Consider the following 26,795-nt stretch of genomic DNA (forward strand, 5'->3'; position numbering starts at 1 on the left):
ATTTTTTATAAACCGTCCTTTCAAAGATTAACTGTTGGCCCGTCTGCTTTATTAGACAGTTCAAAGTAAAAACAAACAGAAAGAATGTGACAGTATCGGAGAGAGTAATAACAGTTGATTTAAACCCCAGGATTTCGAATTTGCATGGTCAGCTGCGAAGCCAACCAAAACATAAAAACGCACTGAAAAATCCGAAAAAATCCGAGCCCTTATCCAGCAGTTACTGATATGTGTCCCTCCTTTATTTTTTGAAGGCCAGCATAATATACTGGCGTTATAAGTGATTTATAATTACAGAGTCCCGAGCAACATTTTGTTGCCAGTTCCAAACAGCCTGTATCATAGATTCTTAGTTAATATGACAGACACAGATTCCTTTGGGGCACTCAGACCCCCTAGTGGCCCTTGCTCCATATGTGATTCAGTCTGGCAGTGAAATACTGTCAGGGAAAGGAGTGGGGTGGAGGGGAAGGTACCGGAGAGAGATAGGCTCGAGTTAATGGTCTTGCATCTTCCTGGCAGCATGTCAATAATGGCTCTGATCACATTAAATAAAGAGTCCATTAGCTTATTCTCTTTCCTCCTGCATGCTCCACAGCAGAAGCACAGGAGAAAGCTGAAAAGCTCTTCTAATGCAGTGTGTCTGCATGTTACAGACACCTCTATCTGTTTCCAGCTAGACCAAAACAAAATGACTTGGGAAGTTTACCTGCAATCCATTATCTGTTCTCTGCTTCCTTTTACACGCTAACGTGGAAGTGATGTGTTGATTATGTTGTTGAGACTTTTGCTGACATTTTGGGACGTAGGTCATATACCTATGTGGACAAGTTATCATATATTGATTGTATTAGCTGCAGACCCTTTAGGTTTAAGCTTTACTTGAGTTTAAGTGTGTTTACTAACCTACAGTAGCGATAGAATGTGATAACGTGTGTTACACAAAAGAAGAAAAGAAAAGATTTATACATCAAGACACAGTGCAATAATATAAGCATGTAGCCAAAGAGCAAATTGTGAGCATATGTTAATACACCTTCTATATGCCTGCTTCCTGCCAAAATAGTAATCAAGACAAAGGAGATGTGATATAAGACTGAAATGAAAGCATTTCGACCAATACACACACACTGGACAGACAGAGCATTTCTCAGCCGCCTCACTGCTCTCCATTGGCCCTGGAGGGAGCGCAGAGGCCCCCACATCTGTCTCCCAGGCCCACGACAGACCTGGCTGCTGTAGCCCGACCCAGGAGATCACACGAATCATCCTCAATTAATGTGAACCATCAGGCATCCCCTCGCTGCCTCTATCACTCCACCCTTCTTCTCTGAGGCGTCCCCTCTAGCTCAGTGCTGGGTCTGCTGAGTTTTACGCATTGACCACAGCTACGGTTCCTTAGCACAGCTGGGTGAAGTAAGCCAGTGTTTTTTGCGTGTGTTATTGTGCACTTTGTGCAAAGAGACAGGGAATCAATACATCAGCCCAGTCCCAAATGCTGCTCACATGTAAGTGCTGCGAGGCGGTTCTTCAGAGGTTCTGAACTTAGAGAACAGCCGACATTGCTCTGCAGTGCACCGGGGCCTGAAATGGCTTCCATGTGCTGCCCCATCTGCACCTCTGCTGGGCTGTGGCCAAAGGACTGTCCTTTCCATTTTTTTAAAGACACTGAGTGCCGGCTTTTAACAAGCACAATGGTGGTGGTGGATGTCAGGAGAGTTAGATGAGTCAGAGGTTAGGAGACCTAAAATGACGGATTTGTTTTCAAAAACAGATAATGAAAAAAGACAAGTCGGCGGAGAGCGAAATGGAAACTGTTTACTGAAAGCCACCTGGAACATTGTATGTGCCAGGTTGTGACTCACTGTCTGTGGTAAAGTATTCTATAATAACCCCCCCCCCCCCCCCCCCACGTTCCCCTCCCCTCCATCCTCGTCATCCGCAACACTATAAATCTTACTCCAGTCGATTAGTGTGCCCTTAGCAACAACCAACACGCAGTCATGAATTTTTAACCAAAGCCTGAGTTAAATCAGGTTGAGAGGTGAAAGAAGGGTATCTTGTGGCCTGCTGCTTGATCAGTGTGTCTGGTATAGCTAAATAAGCCCCGTGGCCTCTTCATATTTACTCACACCAGAGCCCGGCAAACAGCGCTCTCGGCCAGTGATGAGAATTATATTGACCAAGGCAATGCCCTTTGCACGGTTGTTAATTATATGATAAAGCAAGCATAAAACTTGAACAGATATGTTCCAGATTCTAATCAGTAATGTAAGTTCAAGCCTAGTAAAATCTAACATTCTTTCAATCAGATCTTTGGATCCAGTATTTTATTCCAAACTAAGCTGGTACTTGTGAAAATTATTTTTATTTAGCCATTTCTAAAGTATCCCAGTAAAGCTGTTTGTGAAATTCCAGTCACATGAATGGATGCTGTTTACATTTTGCAGTCTAAAGTACTATAAGCTGTCATACACATTACATACATATCTTACTCTTCTTTGTGAAATGCCTGTCCCTGCAATAAGCATGCACTGATTTCTGATTGCTCCACCAGAATACTGCTGTGTGTCTACTTATATTAATAAATATATAGTAGTGCATTCACTAACTTTCACCATATAAGATGCAACTCAAGCTTCTGCAGCATTGAAAACATCAAGCATATAGGGCGCATACACGTGGTCAAAATAAATTCTTCTGATCTGCAGATCATAAATGAGGAAATTACCAAGATCACAGAGTTCAAATTTCCACCTCTACGATTCTTTGAAATGTCCTCCACCCACGTCTGGACGTAGCTACTGTTACTGATTTCCCTGTGGTTCATCACAGGGGAAGAAGTAGAGCTGGTTGTTCACACATGACCTCTGACCTACCATTGGGAAGCCAATGGGGAAGCGTCCTGTGTCTTGGGAGCTCTTGCCCTCTGATGTGATGGCTCCAGGCAGTGGGCTTTGCGTGAACCCATCACCCATGGCACTGCTTGCCACTAGATATGCTGCATTATTCATACAGCCCAATACAGGGTGGGGAGAGAAAGAGAATATGGAAAAGGAAGCATGAAGGTTCAAGACCTTCTCAGATCACAAGGAACTTCTGCTTAACCTCCATTGAAGTGGCGGACACAGGAATAGAGCAGGGTTGTTGTTTTTTTTGTTTTTTTTTAAAGAACTGGATCTGAAAGCAGGACTGGAGATCAATGGGGATTCCCCCGAGGTTAAATGGAGATTGCATTCACTGTAAGGTGATTGGTGAATCAATGTGGTTCCCATGGTTTGGTTTGCCATTGTGAAAATTGATCCTGACTAATACAAGCAAATGCTCTTATGATCAGTACAGATATTTTTGTGAACGAGTGTAGCCATCTTTATGCACAGACTCTACATTAAACAGTGGGCTATACGAGGGTAGGCATCCTCCCATTTAAGTTAGTACACACTATAGTGCTTTAGTTAACCCAATTATCTGATCTTTGATGAATCAGTTGCAAACAGGGACAGAAAAATCATCACATTATCTCTAGATTAACTCCATTATATTCTATCTGCTTATTAGCCTATGGATACTAAATATAATTATCAATTATTTGCAGCACATGAAATCATTTTAACCTTTTTAGATCAGAATAACGGTCTGTCGAGTTGACCAATGAGCTCCTGCCCCTCTTTATGTGATATTAAGTGGTGATCCCTGCCCAAAAACTAGTAGCTTACTTTCTGCAGCTCCTTTACTCAGTAGGGATCGCCACAGTGGGTCGCTGCTGATTTGCACCTTTCCTGATGCAGCAGTAAATGGATTTATGTCTCCTCCCGGGATCAAACCAGGGAGCTTTTGCTTGCTTGGGAAATGCGTAAACCACTACACTGTGTATCCACTCTGCCCAAGAACTAGTAATATTATGAATCCAGCCTCATCTCTAGAGCAATAAATTCAATAATTCCCAAACAGGATATTTTTTGCACCGTGATCTGCACGCTGTTAACAAATTATACAATGCCTTTTCAGCCAAATTAAGGTAGCGATTACACTAAACAGTCATTAAATGTCGACTAAACATCAAGTGTGTTAGACCAAGCTGTCTCCATTAAGTTTCCCAAAACTGAAAAAATGCTTGGAGTTTTATCTACACCCTCTTCACAGATAGTACAAAAAGGGTATTTTCTTCTGACTGTCAAAAAGAATGAATTTTTTTCCTCATTACAGTAACACTGCAGGACATCAGCAGTAATAATATGTCAGTAAACCAATCAAGCAGTCGACCTGAATCCCTTCTTCGTCTCTACTGTATACAAAAGTATAAGTGTAACACTGTGTATTTGTAACATTCCCCCTTTTCCCCCAAAGCCTGGCTCTCTCTCTTTCTCTCTCGCTCTACTGCTTTCTGAAGAGACTCGGTCAGTGAGTATGATAGGTGATGATTAGTGAAAAGCATATACATGTTAAGCTGTTAATCCCTAATGCACACCATCCACTATAACAATGCTGCTCACCCCAGCTTTTAATACAGCCCAGCACATAAACTTCTAATTGCATAATTGCCTGATTTGTTTTAACTGACACTGGTACTGGCCCATGACAAGGCCATCATTTGCTCATCCTCATTGTCAGCAATCTGCAAGGTAGATGCCCAACTACACACCCACTACACAACATCCAGCACCACCACGGTAATAGAGGCGGCGGTGAATTAAGAATGCGTTGCGGCAGTGCAGAGATGAATAAATACAGCAGTTGCCAGATTAATTCTGAGAGACGTGGAGGGAGGCAGATAAAATAAACTAACAGCAGAAGCTGTCCACCAGATAAAGTGGGTACCCCATCGTCTCTCTGCTGTAATTATTGGCTAATAGTCATTAACCTGGCAAACAGAGGTTTAGCTGCATTGTTTAAAGGACTCTGGGATGGATAATGACAGACTAATATGTCATAGCACTAGGGGAGATGGGGGAGGGGTGGATTAATGAGATTTTACTGGAGGGAGTGTACAAGAAGAGGTGGGGCACGACTGGAAAATATAGGGGGAAGAGGGCCACATTAAGCTAATTGGAAGATGAGTGCCTACTTGTAAAAGTGCTTCTAATGGCATATTTGTTTCTCTCACAGCATCAGAGGGCTAATGCAGGGGAGTGGAGTTGTGACACTTACGGCAGTGAGGAATACAGGGGACTGTGGTTGTCTGCAAACGTGCGTCCACACACATTAGATGCTCGTTTTAATATAGGAAATCTGTTTTTATTAAAATCATTGATTGTCATTGTTAAATTTTTGGTTCAAATGGATTTTTTTTTGCTGTGATATTTGCAAAATATGTTTTTTCATCAGTTACAATCTGCAGTGGCTTTTTAAAACACACACACACAAAACGTTTGTTGAATGTTTTTTTTTTTTTGCTTAAAGATACATAGCTGCACGTACATGAAGTGAACTTCAGTCAAGTGTGTCCTCGTGCATCTTTTTCTCATCAGATTGATCCCAGTTGTGGATTTGTGTTGACGCTGCACCAAGGCTGACCCAGCCCAAACGCATGTTGACTGGCCTCCAAAAGTCAATTGACCAGTGAACGAGGAAGGCCTGGATAGCCTCCACTCAGACAGGGTCCAGTGCATAGCAGAACTGCTGACCTGTTCTGACAGCTGGCTGGCCCTAATGGGTTGCAGTTTGGCCTGTGTCATTGTGTTTGGCTTTTGTTTGTGGGGAAGTGAATGCACATGGTTGGACTAGCAGAGACTTAAATCCATGTCTAAGTTCTGTTTTACTCAATCAATGATTGAGATGGTCAGAAAATCGTAACCCACTGAGGCTTATGAACCTGTAAATTTTAGCAGCTTTATTTAATGATATAGCTAACAGCTTCAGACTGTTTCCTGGCATTTATTAATCAGACTTCCATTAGAATTACCTCCTTGTTATTAACTTATCATTCTCATGAATCTTATTTTAATCATGAATTGAACATCAAAGTGGAGAAAATAGGAAACTGATATTTTCATTTTCATTTAATTTAATTAAACATTGCCTGGCTGTAATCCATAAAATGCAAATATTCTTTTGCTGTTTACTGCTCACAAAACAGGCAACATTCAAACTAAGCCAACATTAAAACGGCATTTAAAATATTTCCTGCCTGCAATCAGAGGTGTAACTGTAGGTTACCTTGATGTGTTTCAACATATAACAAAGATTAACATATATAGTTTTTGCCACTAGGAAATATGAATACACCACAGCACTTCTTAGAACTACAATTACTTAAGAAACATCCTGGTTGTGTAACTATTTAAAGATTCACTTTCTAATTTGCTTTCATTTTTTGTTTCAATTAAATCAGATGGAAGTACTAATGCCCAGATGGCCATGCAGTACGAAATAATAGTGTCCAGGCTAGAATTTAAAGTCATACCTCCAGGCTAAAACTCCAGAGCGCACACAGAATGAAAGTGTAAAGTGTTTTTTAATGTATATTTAACAACAAATACCCCAGTGACTATTGATGTTTCGTCTCAGAAGAATCTATTTCTACAGTATATCTGAGGGCATGATATGAAACCACTCACACTTTTATTTTCTCTGCGCTTTTGCTCTTCTTCCTCTGTGTCTCTCCCGTGCTCTTTCTCTCTCTCTTTAGCTGTCTCTCTTTAAACATTTATCTTCTGTTTTCTCCTTACAGGCCCTTTGTGCTTTGTGATGTTGGTTTTTACAGCTTTTTACTCACTAGAGTTGCCATTTATCTTTTATAGATGCCAGCAGCTAGGAGCTCTAAAGAAATGTTACCATTTCAGTGTGACTAATTGTCATCACTTGTGTTGCTCCCTTGATGTCACTTGCGCCTGGTCCCTCAGGAACCAGTGTGTGAACTGCAGTATTTACACTTTCTCTTTCTTTCAACCTGACTATTTCCATCTTGTTCACACAAATATCACATTTTAGAACAACAGCAGAGGAGGCATAAGTGACGAACGCTGTCATTAGTGCTTCAAACCAGAAAGACATAACGGTTCACAGAAGAGGACAAAAGTACAGGGTCGTACTTTCATTTTCAAGATTTGACAAGATTCTTCTTCCAAAGTCCTTCACCGTCTTTTGACATGTGACAGTGTGCACACTTGCAACGAGTCTGAGTTTCTTATTAATGTTCAGCCATTAATAGCACATCTCCAAAAGACACTAGCCAAGCAAAGTGCTCTAGTTGGAGTAAAGCCCATTTCCCACTGGAGCGGTTCTGGTATCCTAGGATGGAAACATGTTTCTCATCATTCCCAGACCTCTAAAAACACAAGGACTGGAAATGACATGGGATGTAATAATTTATCTATTGTTAAATATTGTTATTTTACACTTTTGCTATTTTCATTGGGAGATATTGTCAAATGAATAATTGGTTAAAGACTGACAACAACATGGATATTTATTACACAGGATTTCACCTTCAGTATTTTAAGTAAAAGAAGCTGTGTATTCCTCCAATCTCATTGAAATATTGATCAGATTTCCATTTATAGTTCCGTAGGTTGCACAACATTTAAAACGTCTGGTATAAACACATGATAAATAACTACACTGCCCAATGATAGGAACACGATCTCAATGCTGCTATCAAGGCATCATCAAGCACCTTGAAGAAACACGAGTTTTTACCTCTTTTATTTGAGCATCCAAACCCATTCCTTAAATGCATAGTGTCTTCCCTCAAGCATTTCATTGCCTTGGAGATAGAGAAAGCACTAAGAAAATTGCATGTGAACTACAGTATGGTAGTGAGTTGCATTAATTATTCTATTATTTCTTCTTTTCTTTTTTTTTCTTTCTGGCTCCCACAGTTTTGTAAACATCCCTAGGTGTAGTTTGTGTACAGAGGGAGTCCCTGCAAGAGTTCAGTTCTTTCTCTCAGATTAATATGCCTCCAATGCTTTGAGTCACAGAGACTTGCTAAAAAGACCCACCTCAGTGCTTTTGATTTGTTTGCTTAAAACGTTATTGAACTTGTTACTCTCATCACAGTGTGATTAATGGGCAGATTTTCAGGAAAGATTTCTTCTTAAAAATGAATATGTGAAGAGTATATGGAAAAGAGGGACAGTGGAGGAGGGAGATTTTCAACAAAGCTCTGTTAGTTACTTGTCGCTCCAGGGGCCTCTGAATTTCATGAGCAGAAATGCTCGCTCTCACAAACTAACCCTTGCTCTGTCTTCTCCTTTGACCACACTGATTATTCACGATCAATAAAGTATTTTTGTCTTCTCTCTTGTCTCTTCTGGGGCATCTAGGATGCTGCAGGCAAGGTGCTGGACCGCTGGACCATCATGTCCAGAGAAGAAGAGATCATCACCCTCCAGCAGTTCCTGCGCTTTGGTGAGACCAAGTCCATTGTGGAGCTGATGGCCATTCAGGAGAAGGAAGGTCAGGCAGTTACAGTTCCTTCTTCCAAGACAGACTCCGGGATAAGGACATTCATTGAAAGTAACAACAGGACCCGTAGCCCGGGGCTCCTTACACATCTGGAAAATAGTAGCCCATCCAGCATCCACCATTTTGAAAATATCCCCAACAGCTTAGCCTTCCTGTTGCCCTTCCAGTACATCAACCCAGTCTCTGCCCCCATGCTTGGCTTGCCCCCCAATGGCCTCCCAATGGAGCAATCTGGTCTGCGGCTCCGGGAGCCCAGTCTGCCAAACCAAGGAGAACAAGTGGAAACCAGCGAGTCAGAAGTGTCCCTATCACCATTCCGCACAGGTCCAAGTCCTAGTCGTGGAGCGCTGGGAGCCATTAACAACAACGCCGAACTCAAGACAGAGCCCAACAACCGGGCATCTCCCATCTCACCAACCCCTTCCACCCAGCAGGCTCAACAGCAGCAACAGCAGACACAGCTTCAGCAGCAACAGCCACAGGGCCAACAGCAGTCCAAAAATCAACCTCAGCAACCTAACAGCTTGAGTGACCACCCGGTCCACCACCATTTCATAAAGGACGAGCAGTCAAAAACAATCACCCATCCTTCCTTTTCCTCCAAGATGCATCGCATGCGCCGCATGGGAGCCACCTCACGCAAGGGTCGCGTTGTCTGCAACTCTTGTGGAAAAACCTTTTATGATAAAGGCACACTTAAGATACATTATAATGCTGTACACTTGAAGATTAAACACCGTTGCACCATCGAGGGCTGCAATATGGTGTTCAGCTCACTACGCAGCCGCAATCGTCACAGTGCAAATCCCAATCCACGGTTGCACATGCCCATGCTGCGCAATAACCGTGACAAGGACCTCATCCGTGCCAATTCTACCACTGGCACACCTGTCATCTCGAGCACCAAGAACGGTGGTTTCACACTCACTAGCCCTGGAAGGCCACCACTGGGCTTCACCACTCCACCTGTAGACCCTATGCTTCAGTCGCCTCTGCAAAGTCCACTGGTGTTCCCCTCCTTGAAATCAGTGCAGCCAGTTCAACCAGTGCCCCCATTCTACCGAACACTACTGTCCCCTGCAGACCTTGTTAGTCCTCCAGTGTCACTGCCCACCAGCCCCATCATGCCCACCACTACCAACAGCACTACTCTGATGGACCAGCAACAGCAGATCCTGGCTGCTGCAGCTGTGGCCTCTCATAATAATGTTCATGTGTCAGATGCAGGACCCATGTCCCACCGTTTACCAACACCTAGTGCCAATCACGACCTCACCAATGGCAGCAGTGACCCCACGCCCAAAAAGAAACCTCGTAAATCAAGCATGCCAGTAAAGATTGAGAAAGAAGTCATTGATGTGGCTGATGAATATGACGACAAAGACGATGATGACGACGATAACATGCACCATAATCACCACCATCACCAGTCATCTCTTCTTCACAACAATGTCAAAATTAACGGAAATTGTAATAGCAACAACAACAGCGCTAGTGGAAATGGGAACCACAGTGGTGGAAGCGGGCAGCAATCCCCTTCCCAGGATGAGATGAGCCCTGGTTTAGCTCTGAGAGGAATGATGAGACAAAGCGAAGATGAATGCCACGAAGGAAATGGTAGTGACAGCAGAGGTGGAGCTGCTGATCTACGCTGCATGGACAGCTTTACCTCTGAGGATCAGGACCACGAGAGAGACTTTGAGAATGAGTCTGAAAACTCGGATTCAAAGATGTTTTACCGTGATGAGCTGATGGATGTGGAGGATCAGCAAAAGCACAGCAGGGTTGGAAGGAGACTGGAAAAGGAACAAGATGATGAGGGTAGCGAGGAAGCTCATTTGAGAAAGGAAATGGAAGGAAAGGGCAACTCCTCACCCTCCCCTCATCACCCTCCCATCAAGATCAAAGAAGAACTCAACGATCCAACTTATGACATGTTCTGCATGGGCCAGTATGGCTTCTATAATGGGGGCATGGCAGCGGCTGCTGCCACTGCTGCAAGCATGGCTGCGCTTCACGAGAGCTTCATCACTTCGATGGGCTATGGTTCCAGCCCACCCAAATTCCTTTCTTCTCGATCACCAGAGGAAGATCCATGTTCAAGTCCTGACCCCAAGATCTGCTATGTCTGTAAGAAGAGCTTCAAGAGCTCCTATAGCATGAAACTGCACTACAAGAACGTGCACCTCAAAGAGATGCATGTGTGCACTGTGGCTGGCTGCAATGCTGCTTTCCCTTCCCGGCGGAGCAGAGACAGGTTAGTGGCACAACTTTGAAAAGTTACTATATATTTTTTAACATTGGCAATCACAGGTAGGTTGGATTCTTATCATCTAATAATTACCTACAGTAGGTCTAAGGTTTTGTTTTATAAGGATCAAACCGTATTAATTAAAATGTAGTTCAGTTGTTGTGAGAGATATTTATTTTCATTTCGTGTTAACATGAAATGAGAGTGAAGATGCAGTATTTCAGTACTATATGACATTATCCTCGTTGGCCTCCACTTAACATCTGTTCGCTAACTTGAAACTAAAATGGATTCGTGAACATCTGCTCAGTGTCAAGTCAAAGTTTAGAAAAGCAGGAACACATACACAGACATTTAAACACACACTACCTATCAAGCTTCCAGCTTCAGTGTGTTGTTTACCTGCCCTCACTACCTCACCTTGTCACCGGGAGATGAAGGTGCATACATTAACAGACAGCGGTTTGTCAAACCACTGCATTTATTAGCGCATTAAAAGGTGAGGCTAGCTTTACTCACATGGGCTTGTTAGCACATATCAGTGGCACACATGAACTGTGCATGTATGCAGTAGAAACACTGACAGGTGGAGGTACATAACGTCACTAGTGTCCTGGTTAAGGAATGGCTCCCAGGAAAAGACATAGAAATCTTTTTTGCCACAACTTTTCAATTTTAAATTTAACGAGTGGCTTTTATATACAGGTTGAAATCATTTTCATTATACATAAATATCAGCGGTCCATGAATTCATATTTCTGGTGACTGAAAATTGGCCAGTGAACTAATCAACTATATTCACTTGGGCAAGTTATGCACTCATTCAAAATAAAGTATAAAATGACCCTTAAAATATAATTCCAACTCTAAAAAAACTCCAGCATTTTCAGTCTTAACCAGTTGCATGCTTTCATATACTGTATCTTTGATAAAAACCCATCTGCTATATATACCAGGGTTACTCGTTCTGTTCTGCAATGGAGATAGTGATGGAAAACGTTATTATCCAGTATCCGCAACAAGTAAAGCTGACTGCAATTGTAAAATTCATTCTTTCCAGAGGGACTTTTAGATTTTCCTCACAGTTTTGTCTCTCTCACACAATCCCTTCATCACTCGCTCTGTCGCTCCACCAAACTCTCCCCTCCTTTTCTACCCTAAGCTGTTTCTGTGGCATCTGTTCTGAGCACTTTTTGTTAATTAGCAGCATGTAAATAAGGCAAGAGATCCTGGGACTCTATTAGAATAGGTGTGAGAGGAGAACAGAGGCAGGAGAACAAGAGGCAAGTTAGCGTCCGCAAAGGTGCAAACCTGCTGCTTACCTGATGCAGCTGTGCAGACAGCAACGAGATGACAGAACGTGTTATCGTAACATGCGTTGCCTCGGTGTGGTGCACTGCCACCAGTGAGTGCGTTAGCTCCCTTCTCCTGCCCAAGGCAGGGCTGTTCTGCTGTGCAGCATTTGCACTTTCACACGTTCACACTCTCTTGCACACATAAGGGAATATACAAATAGATAAAAAGAAAAGTATTTGCTCTGATACATATTACATCTAAGTATTTAACCACTTAATGATGCAAAGTGTATGACAAAAACAACCAAGTAATTTATCTGAACTTTCAAAAGCTGAAATAAAACTTCACAGACCTTTTATTAGTGGAATCTAACACAAGAAAGTGCTCTGATTTTAAACAGATGTCACAGAAGTAAGCAAAAAAGAAACCGTGCCACTGATAACCTGCAGATATTGCCCAGATTTTTTTTTTTTGGTTTTTGTTTAGTTGTTTTTTGGTCAATTATGTAATTGAATCCCTTCATACTGGAATTTGTTGACACAACCACATAATAGTTTTGACAGCAGACGACAGACTTCTGTGAAGTAAATGAGGTGACAACAGTGAGGAGAATAATGAAAAAAACAGGAGGAACGCTTGTGTGGGGAAGGTGTCTTTTCACAAATACACAGTTTGATACAAAAACCTGGGTTGAATTTGGTGCTATAACAAGCTCAAAGATGACTTCACAAAGAAAAGATAGCATCTATATGTGAACTCTTCCCTCTTCCTGTGTCAGAATGAATGTGTGCATGTGTGTGTGAAACAGTTTGACACCAACATATACAGTAAATGTCATTCCAACACATACATATATACGACAGAGATCATTTGCAGCAAGGACTAAGTAAAAATAGTGCATCTAAGCCAAGGGTGCACAGTACAGCTGTAGATGTGTAATACACTATTATTTCCATATTTTTCCTGATAGCATGTGGGGCGAATTACTTTGCCGCAGGTTCAAACAGGGAATAAAACAACAGACAGAAGAGCACCGCATAGCTCGAGAAATCCTTGAGCTTTGAGACGAGTCAATACACAAGCCGTGCTCTCATCAGATCTGTCCCTGGGTAATCCTTTAATGACATAATGTATGTTTGAGTTTAATGGTAGCAATAAAACGGGAATATAATTTAGCTGTTTTCATCAGAGCATTTGCTCTGATAAGATTAAGAAACTGCACGTACAAATGTATTTGCTCAAAATAATATCTCAAACATTTATTACTAGTAAATTTAATAAGTCAAACTACATTCGTTCTCCTAATTAGATTTTTTTATTTTTTTTATGCAGACACAATCGGTAATAACAATTAATAAGCAGCTCTTTCGGGTGGCTCGCGTTAGACTTGCTAAAACAATACTTAACCCACTGCGAAAAATAAGCAGTGGTTATTTATTTATTGCTTTACAGCAGAGATTACGACATGATACAGCAACAGGAAAGTCCTCTGCATCTCTGATAAGTCCACTCACCGAGTGAAAAGCCACATGCGCGTAAACGCAGCATCAGACACCAGTATCAAAAGCTTGTGCATCAAAGTAAAGAAGAAAACAGAGGTGAGGTCATTTGATCTGCAGAGTCGATGACACTCAGAGCAGGATTCAATGCGAATGCACCACCACATAAAAACATATCACTGGTGTTCAGGCAATGTGGAATAAACAGCGAGACATACAAATCCACATGAAAACATCCCTGCTCGTGGATGCTGTACATACATATTGAACAGGATCATTTAAAGTGCCCTTGAGCAAGCATGTAATGTGTGTGTTTTTAAGTGTTAAACAGAGCAATATGCAGTGCGTGTGTGCATATGCGTGTGCGAGAGTGATTTTAAAGCGGGGTGTTTTCCCTCAGCCTCCTGGCTGCCTGCTGCACGGGGGTAAATGATTGCATATTTATTGTGGGGAGTGAGCAGCGTCGGCACAAGTGTTGAAGAAGCTGCATAATTAACTGCTTGAAAGGCAGGTACCAGTAATCATCACCATTATTAGCCTTTTTAATCATCATTTTTATCTGGTGACAAGATTGCCGTACCTTTCTTTTTTCTTTTTTAAAATAAAAATCAGCCCACGCTAGTTTTATTTTAAACCTTCACCTGAAACATTTTAACCTGCTCCTTCTTTGTCGCTGCAGCAAGCAGGTGATCTCCCTCGTTCGCATTCCCATGGTGCAACCATGCGCAGCACATGGTCCCTGCATGGGCCACTGCAAATGGAGAGAGTGAAGGTTAATTATGTTGGAGAGTTTCTTTCCTCCCCTCTTCTTCCTCTCTCTGTCTCCCTCCTTTTCCCTTGGTCCCCTCACAGCATGTGGGCCTGGCTCCTCCACTCCACAATCAGCTCTCTGTTTGTCTCCTTTTAAACAAAGGGCATGCTGCTAATAGAGAGAATATGTTAGCAAAAGCCACTTACATTAAACTATCTGCTGAATAAAAAGCTTCAAGCATTACATCCCCTTGGTTTATACTGACAGCTTAATTGTGATTCATTTTGAGGAGAATAAAGGGAAATTATTTTATTCTTAGATGAATAACACAGAGACGCCCATGCAAGCTGACTGTCATCATCAGAACGAGTTCTAAAACTGCAAGCGATTTCAAGCTGAAACATGAACATGTACAATAAATTGTTGTTTTTATCTGGTATCAAATGCATATTTAATTTCCACTCACTCATTTCTTCAGGAGTACTCAAAATCATTGTGTGCAGCTTGCGCCGTTCGAGAGGCTGGAGCTATAACAGTGACAGAGAGTGATAAATGTTACTAAAACTCTTGTCCTCCCACTTACACCCAAAACCTCATAATGTACCCCAAATGACAGGAAAGACAAAGAACCACTGGTGCCAGTCAGCCTTCTATCTCATTTACACATTATGAGTCATTTAGACAAACATACACACGTGTATATACACACATAAGCGCTGACACAAAAGCAAGGGCAAGGGCCATCAGATGAACCTAAAGATGATTAACGCCGATTGGGACAGGCACACTCTCACTCTGCCTCCTCTGCACAGTCAAAAATGGGCTCTCTGGAGGCCTCCCCCGTCTTTTGGGCGAAGATGAGACTGTCAAATTGGTTTGCAAGCCGCATTACTGGCCAACAGGGAGGTGGAGATGGAGGAAGGAGGGAACTGAGGAGTTGGTTTTGGGGGAGGAAAAATAGAGCACAGTGAAGAGGAGTGATGGAGGTGGAGGGACGGAGGGGAGTGGGAAATGGGGCAGAAAGTCTAAATCTGATAAATGAAGGGATGAGGGCATTATGTCCACTGTGTGTGGATTCAGCTGACTTATGTTGAGTATTTAGGGCAAGGAGGCACTGCAAACAAAAGGGTTAAATAATAATGAAGATGAACTTGGCTCTTTTTCTCCTCTACAGTTCTTGTAATTTTGTAAATGGTTACAAATGACCCAAAGTAACAGTTTAATTTATTTGAGGATTTCAGTAAAATGGATAAGATTCTAGTGGTAATTGTCAATATTTTTCATTTAACTGCTATAGCTTTAAAGAGATTTGGTGTAGCTAATTTTGCAGTCTACTTACTGCATGTATGACTAGATAGCCATGGTTAATTTAGAGCTTATTAGCAGTGAGAAGGTGTTGTAATACAGATGGAGACATGTTGCAAAGGACCTGCCTACCTGAGCATCATCAACAGCATTCTTAACCTCAGGCTTAACAGAGCAAATCTGTGTGGCCCCTCGTCACATCTCAGTGTTGGTTGGCACCCTTGCACAAACTGTGGCCTTTTTCCCGATTACACTGATCACTGATTACAGCATTTTTTATTTATTTTTTTGCTGTACGCAGAAACACTGTGGTCTCTCACAGACAAACATCCACACATGCGTTTTAGAGACGCAGACACTGAATCACGACGGCCGTATTTCAGCCATTAGTTAAACGCCAACTGCATATTCAAAGGATTAAAAAAAAGAACAAGGGATGTATAAAATCTTTTTGATTGCAGGACGTGGAAAACGGAATATATTTTCTGTTTTTCCACACGCACAAACAGAGATAGGAACGTGCAAAGACACACATGGTCACACACACACACACACAGTGAGAGCCACAGCCAATCGATTTGCCACGCTCTCCACAATGCTGACGATGCTCGAGTGGACGGGCTCCTGGTTGCTTGGTTCACAGAAAAGGGTCCCTCAAATGAATGTATTTTTACCTCTTGCAGGACAATGTCGGATAGGGAAGTAAATAATTAAAGGAAAGGGACCCTTTTTGACTGCATCAACCCTGCCACTGCTGGTAAGCTCTACTATCCATTGTGACTCCATTTTCGCCCGTCCTGCTAAGGACGACCTTTTTTTTCCCTTTTCTTTTCAATTTTTGTGTTGTTTTACACACATGTGCCCTCCCTGCATGGAAACCCTTCACATTAAAGGCACTGAGTGATTGCATATTTTTATTTTAATTAATTGTTGGCCTGATGTGAGAAGAGAGGCCGTGTGTATGCTATATTATGGCACTGGTAATTGGGTCCTTAAATTTCTTTTCTGTGTTACACAGTTTTATTGTGACGTGTGTGCTGTTGGTCCCCTTTCTCATGGTGTCACTTTGCAACTGTGAAATACGAGCTTAAAGGGAATAAATAGAATAAAGGGAATACATTTGATTTTCAAGCCCATTTCACTTTGCATCCTCTAGCATGGCCTTGTGTGCTAACTGAAATCCCCACTAATTGTATCCTGGCTTAAGCATGGCACTTGTTACTTGGTTTCCTTCATGAGCTGTAGCACCTTGTTTTTGGAAAAAATGCCCATCTTAATTAAATCCAAGGCTACATAAAGACATGTTCATTGAGGTGCTCGATTAAGCCACCTCCAATAGGGAACGAATGCGATAATCCTGTCAGGGCCTAGTGCTAATATGCTATCCAGTTCCCCTCGATTATCACATTACCACAGCTCGAATCAATTGATAAACTCCCATTCAATATGGTGGAGTATTTAATTGAGTCAGACTCTATTGGATTTGAGGGCTGTGCAGTGCAGACATGCTGACAGTGGTAAACACTAGCAGGATGCTCTCTCTCATTGCTATGTTAGTACACTTTTTCAGTGGAGAGCTATCGGATGGATTTCTGTCTGTGTGCGGGCCTTTTTTTGTACCTTTCCTGACAGAAACAATAATTACAGACAGAGTGCTTCCAAAGATATTGAATCTTCTAAGCTTGGCACCATTTCACAGAAGTAAAATAACTTGTATCTAAAATATATGACTGTAAATACAAATGCGTGTATTTCAACTGTGTTCCTATTTCTATTTGAGATGTAATCTACATTATTGATATACTGGCAGCATTCTGAGTTATATCTCTAATTGTCCCCCTGCACATTAGGCACAGCTCCAACATCAACCTGCACCGCAAACTGCTGACCAAAGAGCTGGACGACATTGTCCTGGACCCCCAACTCACGCCACTGCCCAAGGACCTGCGAGCTGAGTTACTGGCCAAGATCTACGCTGGACACTACATGGGCTTGGACCCCATGGCCGGCATGGGCCTCGGAGGTGCCAGTCTCGGGCCTGCCGGGCTGAACCACATTCCCTATTCCCCCATGAGTAATGATCATCCTCACCATCCTCTCAACCAAGACTTTCGAAACCACCACACCAATGGCTTCTCTCGGAGCCAGCCAGACGACTACATGGTTTTGGACCTGAGTACCACATCCAGCGTTCAATCGAGCAGCAGCATCCACTCCTCACACGAGTCAGATGAGGGAAGCGATGAAGGCATCCTATTGGATGATCTGGAGGAAGAGGGAGAAGAGGATGAGGGCAACAGCGAGGGAGAGGACTTCTCCCAGCGTGCCATCGGGCGGGCTGATGGGGCATATCGGGATGAGATGAGAGAACTAAAAGATGGACAAAGTGAGGGGTTGGACCCTTCCTCCTCACCATTCCTCCTTTCGTCCTCTGGAGGCAGTAATGGCAGCAACAGTGGGATCCTCTGTAACATCTGCCACAAAATGTACAGCAACAAAGGGACCCTGCGTGTGCACTACAAGACTGTGCACCTACGCGAAATGCACAAGTGCAAAATCCCCGGTTGCAACATGGTGTTCAGCTCTGTACGCAGCCGCAACCGACACTCTCAGAACCCGAACCTCCATAAAAATATGCCCTTCTCTACAATAATAGACTAAAGAAATGACTTGTCACTCTGCCCTCCTGTCAGAATGCCCGCTACTCCCTTCATTCCTCATCCTTATTCCTCCTCAAATTAGCTTTTAACCCCAGCCCAAGACCATCAAATACAAGCTAAATGCCTGTATGACCGTCCTTTGAACGTCATTGCGAGACATTTCTATCTCCATGTATAAAATTAATTGACTCTAAATACAGTTTATTATTGTGTCCCTTGACTTTTCCTTCTTTGGAAGAACAGGATAACACTCTAGAGCATGGAGAGTTGTGTTTTCATAAGCCCCCTCCATCCTTTCCTTTCTAACTTCTCCCACTTTGTGTTTATTTCCATCTCCAAAGGATCCATTCAAACTCTTATTTGTGACTTTGCCTTCAGATATGATAGTATTGAAAAAAAAAACTTAAAATGTTCTCGTTGTATTTGTGTAATGATAGCTTTTAAATGAACCCCTTACAAAAGCATGATAGCTTCATTTGTAAATAATGTCCCAAAAGGCTTTTGGTGTAAAAGAGTTGTGTTGATGGTTGTTTGCTTCTTTTTTTTCTCCCTTTTTGGGATTTTATGTTACAGTCCAGTAAAATACTTCCAGCTATAGGCAAGAAAGCGGTAGCATCTTACTAGCTTGACTCATTTATGTTAGCTTCAAAGACACATTTTAAACTGAGTCCTAAGGAAAAAAATGAATATCACGTGACTTGTTTTATCTACTTGTTAGATATTCAGAGGTTGCCGGCATGCTTTTTTAGGCTCCTACACTGATATCATTCTCTGTATTTCTATTGATTTTTTTTTTTGTCTGTTATGTTTATGAGCTTTAGTATACCAATTCAGTTTTTGCACTTTGCATCTATACAAGGGGATGTGTAATATTAATATAATGAGGATTTTTTGCAATGCTGAGTTTTAGGTGTTGTTTGGGGTCATCGATGGCTGCGGTGCCAATGGAAGTGACAGTACCTTCAACATTCAACTTGTGCCAGTTTCTTTTTGCACGCGTTTCAATGTCAAACCCAGTTTGATGACAGAAAACATCTCGCCTCCCTGAACAAAACCTGAGATCTGCCCTCATTGCTGAACCATTTATTCAGAAGGTGACAAAAGTGACTTCAAAACAAAACCAGGTTTGATCATTATGAACTGCTGTTTCATAAACACAAGGGAGTAAATATTGATAAAGTCTCTCTTTCCTTAAAAGAAGCAATGTGGGGTTTAACGCTTGCTTTCTGTAGAAGAAAGCATGTTAGTCAGTGCAAGAGCTGGTGTTTGTTCTTACAAAAAGCATCCTAATGGAACATACAGTCCCACAGATTTTAAAAAAAAAAAAAAAAAGGAGAGGAAAAATGAAAATAGTCCTTCAACTGTGACCAAAAGATAAGTGTTTGCTAAAAAAAGAAAAAGAAAAAAGAAGCTCTTTCAGTGTGACATTGTACTTAAATCATGCCCTGTTTGATTGATATGATGCACTTGAGTCTTAAAACATTTTGCTGTGATATTGCGCCATTGGTTTCCATTGCTGAGCATAAAAATGTTGCCATGTTTTGTTTTGTTTTTTTGGCTGTTAGTTGCACCGATTTGTAACATGTCCATGAGTGTCTTACGGTACAACTATTTCCAGTAATTGGGCAAAGTAGCCAAGGGAAGGGGTATTTATTAGAGGGTGATGTATCTCCATAGAAATGTTTTTTGTCCGCTATATTTTTCTTTGTAAAAAGACAAAAAAGTAGAGATCGTTCCTCAGTTTGACTTATTTCTCAATGTATTAGCAATGCCATGTGTTACTGTACAAGGAGATCTACTCTTACTTGACTGGTGCTACACACAGTGGGAAAATATGCAGTGTTATGCGGTGTGCTGTACAGTATTCACAACACCTTACATCCATAACAGTGCTCAGTTCCACTTATTTCATACTTAGGCCATTTTGCAATACAGACATGACCTATTCTATTGAAATATTTCATGTCTTTTTTAAGACTCCACCCATATGACACATGCAGTTTTTAGTTCTCTCTTCTCAGAGATAAAAAAGCACGAGACAGAGAGAGCTGAGTCTGATGGAAAGGTTGCGGAGGTGGGAGGCTGACTAGGGAGGAAAGGATGACAGAAACGATCATTAAAAATGTGCTGTTTCTCTGTTACCTGGAGGCGTCCCGCCATTCCTGCTTCTTCTGTCTAATAACTCACTTGTCACTACGTTACACTGCCAGACGCCAAGGTTGCTGACAAGACTGTGACACTGACGGGAGAAAAAGAAGAAAGAGCGTGCTTTGAACAATTTAATTTGACTCATTCGCTTAAGTGTAATTCAATTCATCTGATCATTTTCTTTGCACGCTTATTCTTAGTCAAGGTCGCCGGTAATTCAATTCCTTTCTCTCATTCTGTTTTTCTCTTTGTCTGTCAGAGCGCAGGCATTTAACAACCGCCTTACCCATTTCTTCAATCCGCCACTCACTTACCACCTCTACACGCCACAGCGCAGATCCTACAGGGACACATGCTAATAGTGTATGCTTAAGTTCACTGGACGGCCATGGCATAGGAAAAAGGGATGGGTAATTGCCTGTTTATCCCAAGTGAAGGGAAAATTGAGTACAGGAACCCCTGCCTTCTCCCAGGAGTGGGTTTCACTGAGGCACTTGCTGCCTCATTCACTCATTCAATCCCCACGGCCCTCACTCTGCCAGAAATAAAAAAGTGCTACTCCAGGAACCCTGCTGACAGCTGTCTCTCTAACACACAACCATACACACACACAGATGAAAGTGGCACACACGCAGAAACACAACAAGACCTAGGTGACTTGTTAACCTCCAGTGAAAGACAAAAAAGGGGCATAGAAACATATTCTCACAGCAGAAATGACACACTATTGATGCAAGTTGGAATAAAGTCTAACACAGACAATATGAATCTCCTGAAAACATTATTTTTTTAAGTCTATTGAAGAGGTCAGCAAGCTGACAGATTGATTTGAATTCAGTAGAATCATCACACATCACAATGTGCTCTTGTCACCAACCTCAGCTTCAGACAAACATGTTCCTTAGGTTCTGCTCTATATTGTCCATTTCTTAATCATCAAGTGCAGAGCTGTCTCACATACCAAAAAAAACTGAACATCAGAGGAAGAAGTTCCCCTACTACACCGTCCACTAACTACTTCAGGCTCTGTCAGAGTCTTGGATGGCTGCAGCTATGTCAGCAGAGGTTTAAGGGTCATGAAACAGGGCTGAAATAAAAAAATGCAAATGACTGTGCTGTCCCCAGCTGAACAGATAAGTGCGGGATGCTGGAGAGGGAACTGGGTTTAAAAAGTGGTGAGGCTGGACCTTGCAGCAGTCACTTAACAAAGCAGGGTAAAAAGTTGAAGACAAAAGAAAAAAGCTCCCCAGGACAAGTTGCTAGGTTCTTCTTCTTTGCCTGTTGGAGAGCAGTCGATCCACCCCTCTCCTGTACACTCTGCTCTCCTCTCCTTTCTGTCTTCAGAGAAATCCAGTCTTTGAATTTCTTAGTTCTTTAACCACATGGGTCTGGGTGCACTGTGCTACCTAGTGGCCATGCTTTGGGACAGCAGGAACACATCACTTAGATTGCTCATCGGCCCAGACCGCTGGAGCGAATCTTAAATATTTGATAAGAGCAGCATCAGTCATCAATTATTCTGCAATTCTACCGAGCACACTGAGGATGAAAAGGATGGCAAAGGGCGGAAATGCCTGACCCGTTAATCGCTGTCCATTGTGTTCACGTCACAGAGTGATAGAGTAGAAGATGCGAGCTGAGAGAACGAGCGGTGACAACGCGTGCAACCTGTTCAGTTAATGTAGCTTATGGAACAAAGTGAGGTTAAAATATTTAACAGGATGTCATTAGAAATATGCAGTTAGATAAAAATTACACACGTGGGTTTGTATAGATGCTTCAGTCTCATGTCTTATGTTCTAAAAAGGATGCCCTCGTTAATTTGAACTGGAACCTGTGAAATGTCAGTTATCCTGAACAAAAAAAAATGCTGTAAATCCATAAAATGTTGTCCATTGTATTTTCAAATATATTTTACAGTCTTAAAGTATAAATAGCTTGAAGAGCTAGTGAACTTAGATTTTAACTTTCACTTGTTTTTTTTGTTTTTTTTTTTGTGTGTGTGTGTGTGTATCTAATGCATTTGTGTCTGTGTCTTAAGAAGCCCGTGTTGCAGCACGGGCACTCAACAGCATTGCATGGCTACATGGTTGCACTGCAAAGAACAAACAGAGCAAAGGAGCTTGTGTCACTTTGGTGTTAAAGTGGTGATTTGGAAGCCTCACGAATACTGTATGTTACCCAAAGCGGTGTTCCCCATTAGCAGACAGACAGAAGGAAAAAAAAAGATCCTTTTTAAGAGACTTCTTTTTCTTTCTTTTAAGCCTTTCTTGTATTTGTTTCTGTATCATAACTGTCTATGGTTTTTGCATAAAATGCATAAGGGTTTTGGGATGTAAATGGAATTTTATTCATATTTTGTCCAAATACCTCTTGTAATTTGTATCAGAATTCTTGTACAATTTTTATATTAAAGATTTATCATTCACTGGCATTTTGTCATTGCATATTTTCAAAGGCGAAGGACGCATAAAGTCTTGTTAAAAATAGTATCAATTTTAAACAGTTATTTACCTAAAGTAGCTCGAATGAAGCATGCTACAAAGTGAAAAATGGCACCCCAGAAACAATGTGTCAATCAAGCCATTTTAACAAGACACTGTGATTTCAGCTTTACCACGCTCATTAATTACCCCATGATAAAAATCATTAGGGAAAAGGCTATCTTGACCAATTAGTAGACGATTAGATTAATAGAGTTAAATATGTACGGGCATGAGGAGAAGGTACTGCTGGTGTTAGCAAATTAAGTAAGATGGTCACTTAAAGAGAAAAATAAAAGACACACTGTAGCTTTGTCTGATCATATGCTGAAATTAAATTAAAAGAGAACAGCTGATGGAATTACTAATGGGCTGAAATACATAATAGAGCAGCTTAAAACTTAACGTAGAGAAGAATATTTACTTCTGTGAATGTGTACAACAGACAAAGGCAAAACATTTAAATGGCACAGCATTGGATAACCGATAGGAGCACTGGACAAATGCGGCGTTGTTTTGCACAAGCAACCTGTGCTGACATTTTCTGATGTGACCGAGGGTCGAATTACAAATTGATATGAGCTCCAGCAGGGATGTCGTGTTTGCTCTGGTAACCAACAAGAACATAATGCCTCCTCCCTCCCGTCTGTGAAAGTGCAGGAGTGACACAGGCCTTATTGACCTTGAATTAGACACCAGTCCTCTTTGTCACACACCAGCTCTTTGATTCCCTTGCTGTTAATAAGTGCACCACGCACATGCACTTTTCAGAATAATAGCTTTGAAATGTATTGATTATATGCAGAGTTAGTAAGTGATACCCACCTGCTTCTGACAGATATCCACCCATGTTTAACGCACACACACACACACACGCATGCGGTCCCTTTCTTGGTGATGATCTTTCACCATGTCGCAAAGAGGTCACTAGGCTGACTCCGCTACATAACTGAGCACATTTCCGGGCGCGACAGGCCATCGATTGGCCTGACAAACACAGCAGCCCTCTGCTAACCTTTGAGATGCAGAGACAGAAAGAGAGCCAGGGTGAGCTTAGCTGTGTCTAAACTGTAAAATGTGGAACAGCTGACAAGGCAAGGATGTCCATCACCTCATTTGTCTGTCTGACGATAAAAATTGTGTGATTAATAATTAGTTAGTCCAGTGTGTAGCCAAATGCTTTGAGATTTCAAAGAAACCAGGCAGACATTTTAAAGCTGTCTAAGGTTGACTTTGGTTTTTAAGGGGTTATAAACATGTGCAAACCACATCTACTGTACATGGATGAATATAAACACTGATTTCTTTTCCAACCACCAAATACCAGAGGAAATTCAAATGACTTAGGTATGACTCTGTGTTTTACGTGTCTTTTCAAAGATGCAATGAAAATTTCTGCATGTAGTTCACCGGGTTTCTGGTTTGTCACACTCGAATGTCTTTGGACTGTGGGAGGTTGTCTAAGATGTCAGAGGGAACCAACCTTAACACAGACAGAACATGCAAACGCCACACATTAAAGGTTTGGTAGAAGAGTCAGGATTCAACAATGTTCTGGTTGTGTGGCAGCTAGCTGATAGATGATATGTGCACTATCACTGACAGTAACATTCGAGGCAGAAAAATGATGCAGTACAGTTACACGTGTAGCCAAATTGATATTCATGCTTTTATCAGGTGATTGTTTTATATTTATTTATATATTCAGCACTGACATGCTATACACAGAAGATAAAAGAGAAGCCAGACTCACTATCTGTGTCAGGTTGATACCATTTAAAAAGCAGTTCAGGCAACTAAAATACTGTGATAGACTTAAAATGTGTAAAAAAATGTCATAAAAGACCTATATGATTAATTCAACTTAAGACACACTTAATGATTCTTTTATGGCACCACAGCTGTGCCCATTTTAGTAGTTTGCCTACAGAGAGCCTACGAAGAAAGATTTTCAACCCATGCCAATGTGCTCCTGTACAGTCAAATTCAAATTCAAATTCAAATTTTATTTGTCACACACACACAACCATACACAGTATGACATGGGGGTGAAATGCTTGTAGCTGTACAATGCCTGACCATTAAATGACAGAAGAAAAGTTTTACAATATTTACAATTTACAGTTTACGACAAAATTTACAAATTAACTTAGGAATTTACAGTAAATAATGTGCAAATAGCAGAAGAGATTATAAAGATTATAAAGATTATAAATTATAGGAATTATAGGATTATAGGAAATGTGTGGTGGTGCGTGTTGTGATGTGTGTGAGAGTCCAGTCTTATAGTGACGTGTGTGGGAGAGTCCAGTCCTACACCTGGTTCAGGGCCCGAATAGCCTGGTGGAAGAAGCTCCTCCTCATTCTCTCTGTTTTGGCCTTAAGGGAGCGGAAGCGCTTCCCAGACCTCAACAGTGAGAAGAGTCCATTGTTGGGATGGGAGAGGTCCATCATAATCTTCCTAGCTTTGGACTTGCACCGCTTGGTGTAGATGGACAGCAGGTCAGGGAGCTCTGATTGAATGATGCGTTCGGCTGAGCGCACCACTCTTTGCAGATCTCGTCTGTCCTGCTTGGTGCTGTTCCCAAACCAGGTGCAGATGTTTGCCGTCAGGAAGCTCTCGATGGTGCAGGAGTAGAAGTTCTTGAGCACCTTCAGTGGCAGATGGAAGTCTCTAAGTCTTCTGAGGAAGAAGAGACGCTGACGGGCTTTCTTAACCAGGGAGTTGATGTGGCAGGACCATGACAGGTCCTGAGTGATGTGGACACCCAGGTATCGGAAACTGTCCACTCTCTCCACTGGCGTGCCACTGATGATGAGGGGTTTGTAATTCCACGCCTGCTTTGTAGTGAAGTCCACGATCAGCTCCTTAGTCTTGCTGATGTTTAGGAGGAGGTTATTCTCCTGGCACCAGGTCTCCAGGTTCCTAATCTCCTCCAGGTAGGCCGTCTCGATGTTGTCGGAGATCAGGCCCACAACAGCAGTGTTGTCAGCAAACTTGACAATGGAGGTGGTGTCTGATGTGGCTACACAGTCATAAGTGTACAGTGAGTACAGCAGGGGGCTTAAAACACAGCCCTGAGGCACTCCAGTGCTGAGTGAGATGGAGGGGGAGACTTGTTTTCCCACCCTCACTGATTGGGGTCTGTCTGTGAGGAAGTTGAGGATCCACTGACACAGTGATGAGCTGAGTCCTAGATCCGTCAACTTGGTAAAAGGCTTAGAGGGAATTATTGTGTTGAATGCTGAACTGTAGTCCACGAACAGCATCCTAACATAATTACCTCTGCCAGTGCCCAGGTGACTCAGGGATGTGTGGAGCAGGTGAGATATGGCATCGTCTGTGGAACGATTAGTCCGGTAAGCAAACTGAAGTGAGTCGATGCTGGCAGGAAGTGAAGAAGTGATGTGATCTCTCATCAGTCTTTCAAAACACTTCATCACAATTGAAGTCAGTGCTACTGGACGGTAGTCATTGTGGCAAGTGGGCTGTTGTTTCTTTAGAACAGGAACAATAATGGACTGCTTGAAGCACGTGGGAACCACAGCTTGGGCCAGGGAGAGGTTGAAGATCTCCGTGAACACCGGTGCTAGCTGGTCAGCGCAGGCTCTAAGGACCCGGCCAGGGATTGCATCTGGTCCTGCTGCCTTCATGGTGTTCACCCTCCTGAAGGTGTTCCTCACGGCATGCTCTGTGATGACGAATGCATTTTCTTCACTGGTGCACTCCGAGCGCGCGCAGCCGTTTGTTGTTTTAATTGCTGTGGCGTCGAAGCGAGCATAAAACGTGTTCAGCTCATCAGCCAGTGAAGCATCGGTATTCATCATTGAAGAAGCTGGTCGTTTATAGTCCGTTATAGTCCGCAGTCCTTTCCACAGGCTCCTAGAGTCGCACTGTCGTAGCTGTGACTGACCGCGCTGCGCACGTTGTAGGACGCAGCCTTGTATAGGTCCATATTACCGGAGACGAGCCCTTCATTGTAGGCAGCGGTG

The 26,795-nt window shown here is 42.2% G+C and overlaps 1 protein-coding gene across 8 annotated transcripts in view; it reads left to right on the plus strand.

Annotated features, from left to right (window-relative positions):
* The window catches only part of bnc2 (basonuclin zinc finger protein 2), a 167,345-nt gene extending 144,600 nt beyond the window's left edge, over positions 1 to 22,745 (plus strand). For 7 of the 8 annotated variants that reach the window (XM_086295505.1, XM_086295508.1, XM_086295504.1 and 4 more), the window contains 2 exons: positions 8,268 to 10,666; positions 17,362 to 22,745. In XM_086295505.1, the coding sequence (XP_086151631.1) occupies positions 8,268 to 10,666; positions 17,362 to 18,172 (3,210 nt within the window). In that variant the 3' untranslated portion in view covers positions 18,173 to 22,745. Of the gene's footprint in view, positions 1 to 8,267; positions 10,667 to 16,194; positions 16,269 to 17,361 lie in introns of all 8 variants that reach the window. The other variant, XM_086295511.1, reaches the window with a different exon arrangement.
* The last annotated feature ends 4,050 nt before the right edge of the window (positions 22,746 to 26,795 follow it).

This window comes from Aulonocara sp. 'chitande type north' Nkhata Bay, linkage group LG6 (assembly GCF_057382095.1).
Source record: "Aulonocara sp. 'chitande type north' Nkhata Bay isolate Kocher_YH1m ecotype deep benthic linkage group LG6, A_spYH_male_GT1.1, whole genome shotgun sequence".
Classification (NCBI taxonomy): Eukaryota; Metazoa; Chordata; class Actinopteri; order Cichliformes; family Cichlidae; genus Aulonocara; species Aulonocara sp. 'chitande type north' Nkhata Bay.